The 12,395-nt window shown below is 49.2% G+C and overlaps 1 protein-coding gene across 15 annotated transcripts in view; it reads left to right on the top strand.

Annotated features, from left to right (window-relative positions):
- The window catches only part of NINL (ninein like), a 235,660-nt gene that overhangs the window by 174,232 nt on the left and 49,033 nt on the right, over positions 1-12,395 (top strand). For all 15 annotated transcript variants that reach the window (XM_058286791.1, XM_058286804.2, XM_058286802.2 and 12 more), the window contains 3 exons: positions 1,892-2,032; positions 9,764-9,938; positions 11,579-11,689. In XM_058286791.1, the coding sequence (XP_058142774.1) occupies positions 1,892-2,032; positions 9,764-9,938; positions 11,579-11,689 (427 nt within the window). The remainder of the gene's footprint in view (positions 1-1,891; positions 2,033-9,763; positions 9,939-11,578; positions 11,690-12,395) is intronic.

Genomic DNA, 12,395 nt, shown 5'->3' with positions numbered 1-12,395 from the left:
ACTCTTGGTGGGACAAAGAGAGAGAACAGAGCTGAGATTTGGTGACACAGGTCATGATGCATGAGAGAGGCCATTTGTCTGGTCTGAGCAAGGCCCAAGGAGCCAGTGAACAAACAGTTCATTGGCACCTCCTCTTGTTTCATTTCTGCAAAACTTAAGTGTTGACCTGCCTTCCCTCATACTTTGTGAGCTTGGGAATCTGTATTTCAAGATCCTCACTGAAAACCCATTTTAGCAAGATTCCAAAGAGAAGGATTTAAACTTGAATCCCTTCCTGCTGATGCTGGAGCTCACCAGGCAGAGATGGAAAACCCTCTGGTCAGTCAGGGAAATGTTTTCAGGGCCCACCAGGGGCCTCCTATGCTAGAGCCAACTGGCAAAAGAGAAAGAACCAACATTCTTCAAACATCGTCACAAAGCGTGCAGTGAACATTGGCCAAGTGCTGTGCCCATCGAAGCCATTCTGTGTTAACTCAGTTCTGCTTTGATTTAGGTGACCATTCAGGCCACTGTCTGCTAAGCAGAGTACCATAAAGATTGCTTTTGTGTTTTTGTTGATTGTTCCAAAGCTGTGGAAAAGACTGGCCATGAGTCAATAATTGTTGAATCTGAGTGATGGGTACATGGCGGTTCATTGTACTCTCATGTCTGCCTTTGTGCATGCTTGAGATTCTTCATAAAAATACCAACAGCAAAGCTTTAGGGTTCATTGCCCAAGATGCCTCTTGTTTCCTAGGCAGTAAACAGGTAAGAAAAGTTTATCATGTTTACTGAAAAAGAACTCTACTTTTGAAAAATACATTTGGTCTTAACAAGAAGTGTCAGCAGGTGAATATACTATTACTTATAACAACTGTCATTTATTGATCACCTCCTGTGCTCCAGGCATTGAGCCACACATGTCTTGGCTAAACATAACAATGACCCTTAAGTGGGAAACTGAGGCACAGAGAGATTGAGTAACTTGACCAAGACACACCTTCAATCACTGTTTTGTATTACATCAAGGCCAAAGTCAATTAGAATAATATTATATGCAGTAAAGAAGTAAGGAAGGAAGTGACTCTTCAGAATCTCATCTGATGTAGCAGGTGTCACCGATCCTTCAGAAGCGCTGTCATTGCCCTAAGTTTGTTGAAGCTAAGTTATTCAGACAAACAGAAATAGCATTCTCATTAAGTAAAGGCAGCTGGACAGATAGAACAGGAGAAAGATGGAGCCCAAGTCTCTCCCTTGACCTTGGGAGGGGAGAGGGGGAAAAAGCAAAGTGCTCTTTCAGTGGGAGAAACATTTCCCAGAACAATGGGTGCCAGTAAGCAGGTCACCCAGATCCTCTGCTGGGTGCTAAGGGAACAGACAGAGCCAAGGCCACATGCAGGAGTTGGCTTTTGACCTGGGTGACTCGTCCTGCACTTGCTCGGACACCAGATTACCTCATAGCAGCACTATGACCAGGCAGGGGTCAAGGGGGCCAGCCTTCTCCTCCCTTCATGCATCCAATCCCTGATTAGTTGCTGTGGTCCAGGGTCCTGCAGCAGAGCAGGAAACAAGGTGCACAGGTCAGTTCATCTGTGATCTGGGGCTATCTGGAGATGTGGCTCATTCCAGGGTCAAACTTCCTAGGTTCAGGAACTTTCAAGCAGTGTCCTTGGCAAATCATTGAACTTCTCTCCCATTCTACACATCTGTAAAATGGGCATGATAATTGTAGACAGTGCCTTGCAGGTCGCCACATGGTTTGAGTGCAGCGCTGGCCCATCCCTGCACCTACTTGGCATCGACTGTTTTTGTAATTTATGCAAACTCAGGGCACAGAGCAGGGCGGGTCAGGCCCAGAAGGGCAGGCTGGCGGTAGCTTCTCCATTTGACAGTGTCTCCTTCCCATGGGCAGAGGACAGGTGGAACAGGCAACAAAGGAGCGCAACAGAGCAAGGCAGGATCTGGACAGAGCTGAGAAGAGGAACCTGGATTTCGTGAAGGAGATGGACGAGTGCCAGTCTGCCATGGAGCAGCTCACTGAGAAGAAGATCAAGTAGGTTCTGCTGTGGGGGCAGCCTCCCCCATAATTAGGCCTAGAGGCGTAGCATCCTCTGTACCTTGGCCTGGTTGGCGGATTCTCCATCCTGGTACCTCCAGCCTGTTGCTTCCCCTCCTCAAAACCCTGAGCCCTTACTCCAGGGTGAGTGGTGGACATGGGGCTCCTTCTGGTCAAGGCTAAGGTCATAAAGGAGCTGGCGTGGAGCCCAGACAGAGCTGAGACCCACTTATTTCACCTGCACCAGTAAAAATCTAGAAAATGCAACCTGGGGTTGGTCTTTTCTTAAAAGGAGAAGGATGCATATACAACAGGGTCTTTTTTTTTTTTTTTCCCCTGTATAAACAAACATTTATTTCAGGTTTAATATGAAATCATACAAGTAAAATTTGTATAAACACAAGTCCTCACCGAGGCCTCACACAGATAACAAAAGACAAAGTAAAAACAAAGAAAACTAATTGGCATCTAGATACAGTTGGACACAATTGTGTCTTGAACACTAGAAAGTCTTTTACAAAATAATCACCTTAGATCAACCAAGGACCAGTCTTCAACATTGTCCTGCAAGGTGGGTTACTTTATCATTTGATCCTCTTTTTTCTTCAATGTCCTCCTTGGGTATGGCTGGTAGTTGTTTTGGTAATTGCCATCCCCTTGAGATATCTTGCCATATGGGCTCTGTTGGCCTCATCCATGCCCCCTAGAACCACCTCATCCACTAGCCGCAGCCCCTCTTCCTCTCACAACAGGGTCTTGATCTTTGAGGTGACGTTGGTGTACACACTGGCTCCCAGCCATGTGTACTTGTTGACTGCAGGGACGCCCTTCTCTCTGCTGCCATCACTGTCCTCTGCCCTGTTGTCACCCAAATATGTGGTTGTGATGAGGGAGACAGATGGACATTTTGAGAGAGGGCTAGGGAATGGATTCAGAACTCTGTGTCTCTGCAGGAAGGAGGCTAGAGACCCAAATCTGACTCCTCTCCCATCTCTCTGATTGTGCACTGAGCAGTCCCTAGAGGGCAATGGGGTGGGGGTGGGGTTCTTCAGGATGGGTGCCCAGATAGACCAGAGAAAAGGATTTTTTTTTTTTTTTTTTTTTATGAATACAGAGCCATCTCTCTGGTCAAATAAAACCATTATGGAGACCCAGCCCTTGTGGATTTCCCAGGGTGCAGCAGGAAGAAGGGCTTTTTCAGCCCCACTGTGGGAAACAGCCTTTGCTAGACGCTCTACTGGCCTATCCTTTGCTAGAGGCACAGCTGGCCATTTACTTTCTAGAAGTTTTTGCTCACCCAGGGCACTTCCTGTAGAAAGATGAGTTTCTGGCCCCCACCACTGTCCTTGCTGGTGCCCTGCCCCCTTGCCCGATTGTGGAGTATACAGGTCTGCCTTAGCCTGGCTCTGAGCTCCCTCACTGCCATTTGGGTGAGCCAAACCTTTCCAGTTCCCCATCTGTAAAATGGGAGCAATGACACTCCCCTCCAGAGTGGAGGAGCAAGGCTATGGGCATTAAAGTGGTTAGGCTAGAGCCTTGTGAGTCCACCATGGCATATCAAAGATGGTGAGTCCAGCTGTGAGCTCAGCCAAATGAGTAGACAGGGGAAGAGAAATAACCACTAACGTGATGCGGGCAGTTCCCTCATGTGTCTTCTCAGTGAGCAAATGTCTGCAAGAGCTTGGGATGTGGGCTAGGACCCCACAGTCCCTCAGCACCCTTGTCCCTACACCTCAGGCCCATCTGCCCTCCCATGTTGTATGTGATTGTCTTTGTTTGCCACAGGGCTGCTGATGCAAAATACAAGAAATGGGTTGGCTTTATAACGGGAATTTTATTAGGGGAAGACCTTACAGTTCCGAGGCCATGAAATGTCCAAATCAAGGCACCGTCAGAGATGCTTTCTCACCAAAGTCAGCTACTGGTGACCCTGGTGATGAAGCAAGATGGCAGCTGATCCCTGCCAAGGTCCCTGCCTTCCCCTCTGAGCTCACTGTCTCCTGAAGCCCAGCTATAGGTGGCTTACTCTTCAGCCTTGAGCTGCTCCGTAGGCCCAGCCTTTTGAGGGCTTTGTGCTTCAGCTTTGGCTGCTAGCAATCCTCAAGTCCTCCCCCACATGGGAGTATCAAAATGACAGGTCATTTTCTGTGTGTCTTGTCCTCTGTGTCTCCATTTATATAAGGCCCAGCAAGAGGACAGAGACCCAACCTGAGTACACCTCATTGACATAGCCCAAGCGGACTTGGCCCAGTGATTAGGGCGTCCGTCTACCACATGGGAGGTCCGCGGTTCAAACCCCGGGCCTCCTTGACCCGTGTGCAGCTGGCCCATGCGCAGCAGTGCTGATGCGAGCAAGGAGTGCCGTGCCACACAGGGGTGCCCCCCATGTAGGGGAGCCCCACGCGCAAGGAGTGCACCCGTAAGGAGAGCTGCCCAGCGCGAAAGAAAGTGCAGCCTGCCCAGGAATGGCACTGCCCACACTTCCCATGCTGCTGACAACAGAAGCGGACAAAGAAACAAGACGCATCAAATAGACACAGAGAACAGACAACTGGGGGAGGATTAAATAAATAAATAAATCTTTAAAAAAAAAAAAAAGAAAGAAAGAAAGCGAACCAAGTGATCTAATCAAGGTCCTTCAACAGAGTCTAATGCAAAGGGTCTCCACCTGCAGGGATGGATTTGTTCAAAAACATAATTTCTTTTTAGGATCCCAACTGTCACAGTGATTGTGGCACTTAAGGACAACACCTGTTTACAACCATCTCGTAGCAACACTTCCCAGCACCATGAATATCATCTAAATCCCCAAGCCAGTCCTAGATGGGCATCGACAGGGATTTTCACTCTCCCCCATTCCAAGCTCCATCCTGAGAAAGGCGCGCTCCACCCAGCATGGCGACTAGTCTAACTGACACATCTGCCCAACCCCTTGCCCCCAGTCTCTTAGCTCAAAGAGAAGAGCTGACAGATTGGACAGAGGTCCTGCCCGCTTTGTGAGGACTTTGAGGCAAACTGGGAATTTGATGTGAGGGACACAGGGAGAAGAAGGGTGGGTGTCTCCCATGGGGATGGGCATGGAGGCCACAGTAGGCAGGGGGTTAACAGCCAGCCCCCTGCTGCACAGCTCCATTTGGGTTTTTACAGCTAAACTGAGCCCCCATTCCTTTCTTCACCAAAGAGGCACTGAGAGCCTGAGGCCTGAGTTGGAGGAGCCATGGTCTTAGCCCTCAAGGAAGGGGCTTCCAGTGTGTGACAGGTGTGTACAGAGCTGCTGCTGTGCACCAGGTGTTTCCATACACCTGTGGCCCTGCTTAGCTATCGCCACACCCCTGTGCAATAGATGGCTGTGTTCCCATGTATCAGCCAAGAACCTGAGATGTAGAGCAGCTGAGTGACTGTCCCACGACCACACAACCATGTGGCCCCGAGTATCAGCTCAAGACCTCCTTCTTACTGTCTCAAGGAGAGCAGCAGTCCACTGGGAGTGTAAGAAAATGAAACCATCAAGCAGAAGAAACAATGAGGAGGTAGAGAGCTCAGTCACTGTCTCAGTGTGGGGGCAAGCAAGGCCGTGCCAATGGGCCCAGAAACCAAACATGGTCCGGGCAGCTCAGAAAGGGTTTGCATGGTACCCTCTCATCTGTGTCCCTTATCCTTGGGGTCACCTCAGATCCACATGTGGCACAGTCAGGGGCCTCCACTGCCTCTCCTCATGCTACCTTCTTCGTTTACAGAGGGAGCTCTGGGAAGGGCAGGACCTTCACCTGCTTGCCCTGTGCACCCCCCATTCCCTTTCCTCCCTCGGGGTGGAGGGGCAGGCCAAATGCAGCGGCCTGAGGTCTGATCTGGCCACCAGTCAGAGTCCACACACTCCTCTGCATGGTGCGTACTGGAGGAGGACTGCTGTGAATGGCAAGGGGTGGAGGAGGACTGCTGTGAATGGCAAGGGGTGGTGGTGTGTGCATGCAACTGTGTGTTCACACCCATGTGTGAGTGCAAGTGCACACACCCATGTCAGGATGTACACATGTGTATGAGTACACATGTGTGTGTAAATGGATGCCAGCTCCCTATGAGTAATTTTCAGGAAAGCCAAAAAAGTATGCTTTCACCAAACTATAAAAATGTTTTCAGTCAAACCTGAGATTATGAATAAACATGGTATTACTATAAAGAGGTGGCTTGGTAAGGCTGGAAAAGCAAGGCTTTGCGCCCTGTCCCCAGTCCTCAACTTCCTGTCTGAAAGAGCAGGCAGGGCCAGAGAGTCTGAGGCTTCCTGAACCCCCGAATGCACAGTGTGTCATGAGTACACTGATAGCAAAGCTTCATTTAGGTAAGAAATAACTTGCATTTGTTTCAGTTCTTGTCAGTAATTGATAGTCCTTATTCAGCTGATTCCTTTAGAATTCCCAGCCTCCAAGCTTTCCCATTTACCACTTAGTACTACGGGTTGAATTAGAAAATTTAAACTGAAGGCTGACTGCAGCTACTGTGCTTGACTCCCCTCATTTGAGAATCCTCCTTGGCCCCCTCCTCAGTCACAGGGCTTGTGCTTCTATAGAACAAAACCATTTTACAAATTCAGAACTGTTAGGCTCTTGGAAGAAAGGAAGAGCTAGAATATCATTTCCTCATTCTGGAATCCGTGTCCCATTCCCATCCCCCCCCCCCCCCCCGGCAGTTTTAACAATGCATTATTGTTGGCCTCATCACTGCTATTTCTGAGGTGTTAGGCTCCCACCTGAGGGAGTGCTAGACTCATTCTTTGTTGGCATCACTGGGATTTTAAATTGCTGCTTTTTCAAACCCCTGGGAAGGGCAGAGAGCAGTTGGGGGAACCATCTCCAGATTTTCTTTCATGGGCTACTCACAGCAAAGTGTAACTTCCATAGGACCTCCTCTCACCATCCACCACTGGCCAGCTTCTCAGCCCTCAGTTACTGGCTGTTCAAGGAAAAAAACTCTTGTATGTTTGTTTATTAAACAGTTGTATTCAAAAACTAATAGCAACCATTCCAAGGTCCACAGGATGGAGGAATAGAGTATGGATTAGAGTGGACTTACTGATATTCTATTCATGAACTATTGTGATTAGTAATCGAAGAAAATGTGGCATTAGTGTGGAGAAAGTGGCCATGGTGGCTGCTGGGGGTAAGGAGTGGGAGGAAGAGATGCAATGTGGGGGTGGTTTCAGGACTTGGAGTTGTCCTGGGTGGTGCTGCAGGGACAGTTTCCAGACATTGTATGTCCTCCCGTGGCCCATTGGGTGAACTGTCGGGGAGTGTGGGCTATGGTGTGGACCATTGACCATGAGGTGCAGTGGTGCTCAGAGATGTATTCACCAAATGCAATGAATGTCTCATGATGATGGAGGAGATTGTTGTTATGGGGGAGGAGTGGGGTGAAGGCGGTGGGGGGTATATGGGGACCTCATATTTTTTTAATGCAATATTAAAAAATAAATAGACAAAAAAACTAATAGCTAAATATGAGTTGATTTTGGTGAATCCGTTTGAGTAGCTGTTTTAGTTTCTTTCTTGCTAAAGCAAATGCTATGCAATGGGTTGGCTTAAAAAATGGGAATTTTTTGGTTCATGGTTTTGAGGGTAAAAGAAAGTCCAAATCAAAGAAGATGCTTTCTTCCCAAAGACTGGCATTCTGGGTCTGGCTGTCCCTGGTCCTTGTTCCTTGGCTCCTGCTAGGCTCATGGCGGCCTCGACTGTCTCTTCCTTATCTTCTATATTCCTTTGACTTTCAGCTTCTGGCTGCACCCTCTGTGGCTTTTTTCTCTTTCTCCCTGAAAGACCTTCAATAATAGGATTAAGAGCCATCCTGGGCCACACCTCATCTGAAGTAACCTCCTCAAAAGTTCTTATTTACAAGGGTTCACACGCCACAGTAATGGATTAAGTTTAATTATATGTGTTTCTGAGGTGCCTAGCTCCAAAACACCACAGTAACTGAGAATTGATTTGCTTCAGTAAAGGCATGTTATGCTTATTCTCTCCCAGCCATCTAGGAAGAATTTTGTGATGTGTCTTTCCTGGGGCTTAGAAAATCGTAAAATCTAAGGTGATATCTCAGTCTGGGACATCTCAGGCACTAAGGGTGAGGCTGAGCCAAAGCTTAAAAGGCTTCTTGGGCCATGTTGGTGTCTCGGGGCTTTAACCCATTAAGCAAAGGGGAACTTATCAGTAGGTTTCTAAAAATAACTTTTATGATTGCACTAGTAAAAGGTAATATGTGTTCATTATAGAAAATCTGGGAAATACAAATAAAAGGAAAAGTAAAACAAGAAATGTCACTGCCCAGTGGGTATTACTCCTAACATTTTAATGCCCTTCATGTCTTTTTTCTATGCATATAATTTTTTCAAAATAATTATAGCATACTGTATCTACTCTTTATAACCCAGGTTTTTTTGTTTTGTTTTGTTTTTGTTTTTGTTTTTGTTTTTGTTTTTGTTTTTGTTTTTGTTTTGAGGTACCTACTGGTGCCAGGGATTGAACCCTGGACCTCCTAAGTGGGAAGCCAGCACTCAACCACAGAGACACATCAGCTCTCCTGAGATGTTTTTTTCATTTGTTTGCTTGTTTGTTTGGGTTTTTGTTGTTGTTTTAGGAGGAACAAGGGTCTGAACCTGGGACCTGCCATGTGGGAATCAGACACTCAACTGCTTGAGCCATATCGGCTCCCCTAACCCAGTTTTGTTTTGTTTTTTTATTAGCACAACACATTGTGATTAGTTCTGCTCCACAAATACTTTTCCAACCAGCAGTTCTGGTGGCCACTGAGCATCCTATTAGATGGATCTGCCTTATTTTTTTTTAACAACATCCATTTTGTGGGGTATTTCAAAGGTTCTTAAAGGAGGGATACGATCAAATATGAATTTTTCAAACTACCCCAAAGATTTGTGGAGTGTTGAATTAGTCAAATGTATCAAGCTATTTTTCTCTAAGTGACAATTGCCCTTTCTGCATCTTCTTCCCTTTGGGCATTCTTTCTTTAAAGTTCTGAGATTAAAAGTCCAGACCCTGTCAGCTGGGTAATGATCCTCATGTATTCTCATATACTGAATTATTAAAAGCGCCTAGCCTTCTGCTGAAGAAAGTCTCGCGCGTGTTTAGTCTAGGTTAGAGCAATCCTGCTAAGCGGCTGCTTCAGTGACAGGATCACGATTCGGCCCCGATTTTCCTTCTACACAGAAATGGTTGTTACAGAAGATAAATGCAGAATCTGAGAAGGAAAAGGCCTCCTGTTTCCTGGTAGTCTCTGGGTGAGGGAGGTTGCTTTCAGGTGATTTGGCTGTCAAAAGAGTTCACGTGCGTGTGCGTGGAGGCTGTAGGGGCGCCCATAGGACGTACCCCTGGAGCTCTGTGCTCTCTGCGGAATGCCGCAGGGGTGCAGCCCACTGGCATTTGCGTGGTGAGCCCACTTAGCTCCTGTTGCCCTGTGGGGGTCACCTTCGCGTCTGATAGATAACCATCGCTCAGCCTATGGAGCATTTCCTTTGCTAAGGAAAGGTGGCTCCCATCTGGCAAGTAGAGATCTATCCAGTCCAGGATGGTGTGTCCCAAATGCTCAGGGCACTGGGGCTACAGAGCAGGCAGGGGCAGTGGCACCAGGAAGGTGCACCAGGGGGTAGGGGAGTGGGGTCAGGGATTGGGGGCTATCCTGTGAGAGCTCAATGTGTGTATGTGTGTGCACACGTGCACTTTGCAGACACCTGGAGCAGGGGTACCGAGGACGACTGGCCCTTCTTCGGTCTGAGGCTGAGACAGAGAGAGACCTGATCCAGCAGCAGAACGCCAGGCAGAGGGCTGAGCTGGAGCGAGACGTTGAGCGGCTGCAAGCAGAGGAGACGCAGCTCCGGGACAGGCTGACGCTGGCCTGGAAGGTAGGTGGGGGCTACCCCCGGGCATCCTGCCCAAAAGGCACCATAGTGGGCACTTAGAGATGAGTGATGACTTAGGGTCCACCCTCTCCCACCCCACATCTTCCTAATTGAGGCCACAATCGGACTCATTGTCTCCCTGTTGCCTTAAAAAGCCCACATTTCAGTGGTCAGGAAGCACCTGTGATTTTCAAACTAAGGACCATCTGCCATGGATAGGGAGTATCCCCTTTCCCAGTGCACCTCTAGCCAAGACGAGTTATATAACTGGCAGTACCCACAGATTCAGTCACACACCTGGCGTGGCCACGGAAGGGCAGATGGGGTGAGACTCAGCCCAGCTCTGAGGAGGTGCTTGGCCAGGACAGTGTGGGACCCTTTGTGGCTACAGGGTGGGGGGACAGTGGTCAGGGAAGCTTTGTCGCAGCAGCTACACCCCTCCAGAGGCCATGAGCATAGTATGGAATTAGCCCCACCCTGCAGGAGCCCTGAGCTTGTGCCTTTGGTGGGGTCCCAGGACTGTGCCCTGTGCCCGCATCTGGCTCAGGTGGCTCAGGCATGAGCGTGGGCCAGTTGTTCCAGGAAGAGGGGATGGAGCAAGGCATGAGGAGCAGGCCAAGCCCATCTGGGTGGTGGGATGCAGAGCCACCATTGTCCCAGACCCCCGGACCCCACCAGCCTTCTTTCTAGGCTCTGCTCTATGCATTCCTTTCCCTTCTAAGCCCTGTGGTGTCTTTTTTTTTCTTTTTTAACTTTTAATTTGAAATAATTTTAACCTTACAGGTCAGCTACAAAAATAATATAAAACCCATATAAAGAACTCCAGCATACTCCACCTAGACCCACCAACTTTTCATGTTTTGCCACATTTGCCGAGTCGTCATATTTTTTCCCAATCTATCATCCTTCTATCATCTATCATCTCTCCATCATCTGTCATCATTATCATGTATCTCTATGTATCTAATCATATATTTATCATCACCTGTCTACATCTGTGTATCTACATGTGTCTATCTGTCTAATCATCTGTCTGTCTGTCTACCTTGGTACCTGTCTATCTGGTACCTATCTGACCATTGGTCTGTTTTCTTAACATTTGAGTGGATGATATATTAGTACATCATGCTCCTTGTGCCCTGTAGGTTCTTGTACGCCCACTCTTCCCTCTCTCTTAGTGTCATCTCCTGCAGTGCCTGGCAGAGCCTCCGACGAGCGGCCAGGCTGGCCCTGCCTGCTCCCACCCCCTCCTGCTGCAGCTCCCCAGGTGCACCTCCGAGCTGTGCTGGTGCAGTTTCTAGTCCCTTGTGTAGAAAATGCCCAGACACAACGTGTCATCAGCCCCTCTTAGGTTACTCATGACCGTGACCTTCTCAAGCATTTGGGGCAGGAGGACTACAGACAGCCGGAAATGCGGGGAGCATCGGGGGCACCCAGGGGGTCAGTGGTTGTGGGGCATCCCTGCACCGCCCCTCACCTGGCATAGAGGGCAGTGAGCCCCGACTCCCCGCCTTGCAGGGCTCTTCCTGGCCATGACTGCCACGGTGAATAAGCCTCTCGCTGAGAGGAGGTGATGGGAGCACTGCCGCGGCCCCGCTTCTTCTCACGCTGGCCCAGGCGAACCCCTGGCCTGTCACTTGTAGGAAAACAGCCGCTTACAGAAGGAGATTCTTGAAGTCGTGGAGAAGCTTTCAGAATCAGAGAAGCTGGTCTTGAAACTGCAGAGCGACCTCGAGTTTGTGTTGAAGGACAAGGCAAGTCCTCTCCCTAGTTATTAGCGTTGCAGGGTGGGGGGCCCATGGGTGGTGGGTGACAGTGGCCAATGTCTGTGAAAAGACACGGGTAGCTGAATCAGAGTTTGTCTCTGGAAATTCTGGAATGGAGAGAAAATTGACTTTCCTCTGCTTTCCTCCCTTCCATGGCCGTGCAGGGGTGCCCCTGTTACCTAGAAATGCCAGCACACTTAGGCCTTGTTAGTGATAAGATCGTGCCCAGCTGGTGCCATCCAGACCCTTAAAGCAGTGCCTCTCTGGGTGTCTTAGGGCACTGGAAGAGGTTAGAACTTGGGGCCCACACATGTGAGCCCCCCAGCCTGTCCCTGCCCCTGCCCCTGCCCCTGGTGGGAGAACAAGGCAAAGGGAAGAGGCTACACGGGAGGCAGGGGCCTGGCAGAGGGCGTCTAGGATGAGAGCCTCAGGGCTGGACCGCAGGCAGCAGGGGGGTAAGTGGCGGCCACTCTGCTAAATCCAGAAAACCTTTCTGCCACGGAGACCTTTTGAACAAGGTGAGGGGACTGAAGATGCTGGAGATGCTGGTCCTGGAGAGGGGTGGAAGCCCAGTAGGTTCCCAGACCCGAAGTGCTGGAGGCGAGGGAGGGAGGCGCGGAGGTCTCCCCTGGCCAGAGGCCTGAGGTCCGGGACCCCGAGGGCCCCTGTCACCATCGTTTTCCTCCCTGCTCTG

Source organism: Dasypus novemcinctus, chromosome 24 (genome assembly GCF_030445035.2).
Source record: "Dasypus novemcinctus isolate mDasNov1 chromosome 24, mDasNov1.1.hap2, whole genome shotgun sequence".
Classification (NCBI taxonomy): domain Eukaryota; kingdom Metazoa; phylum Chordata; class Mammalia; order Cingulata; family Dasypodidae; genus Dasypus; species Dasypus novemcinctus.
This window is presented reverse-complemented; position numbering and strand designations above follow the sequence as displayed.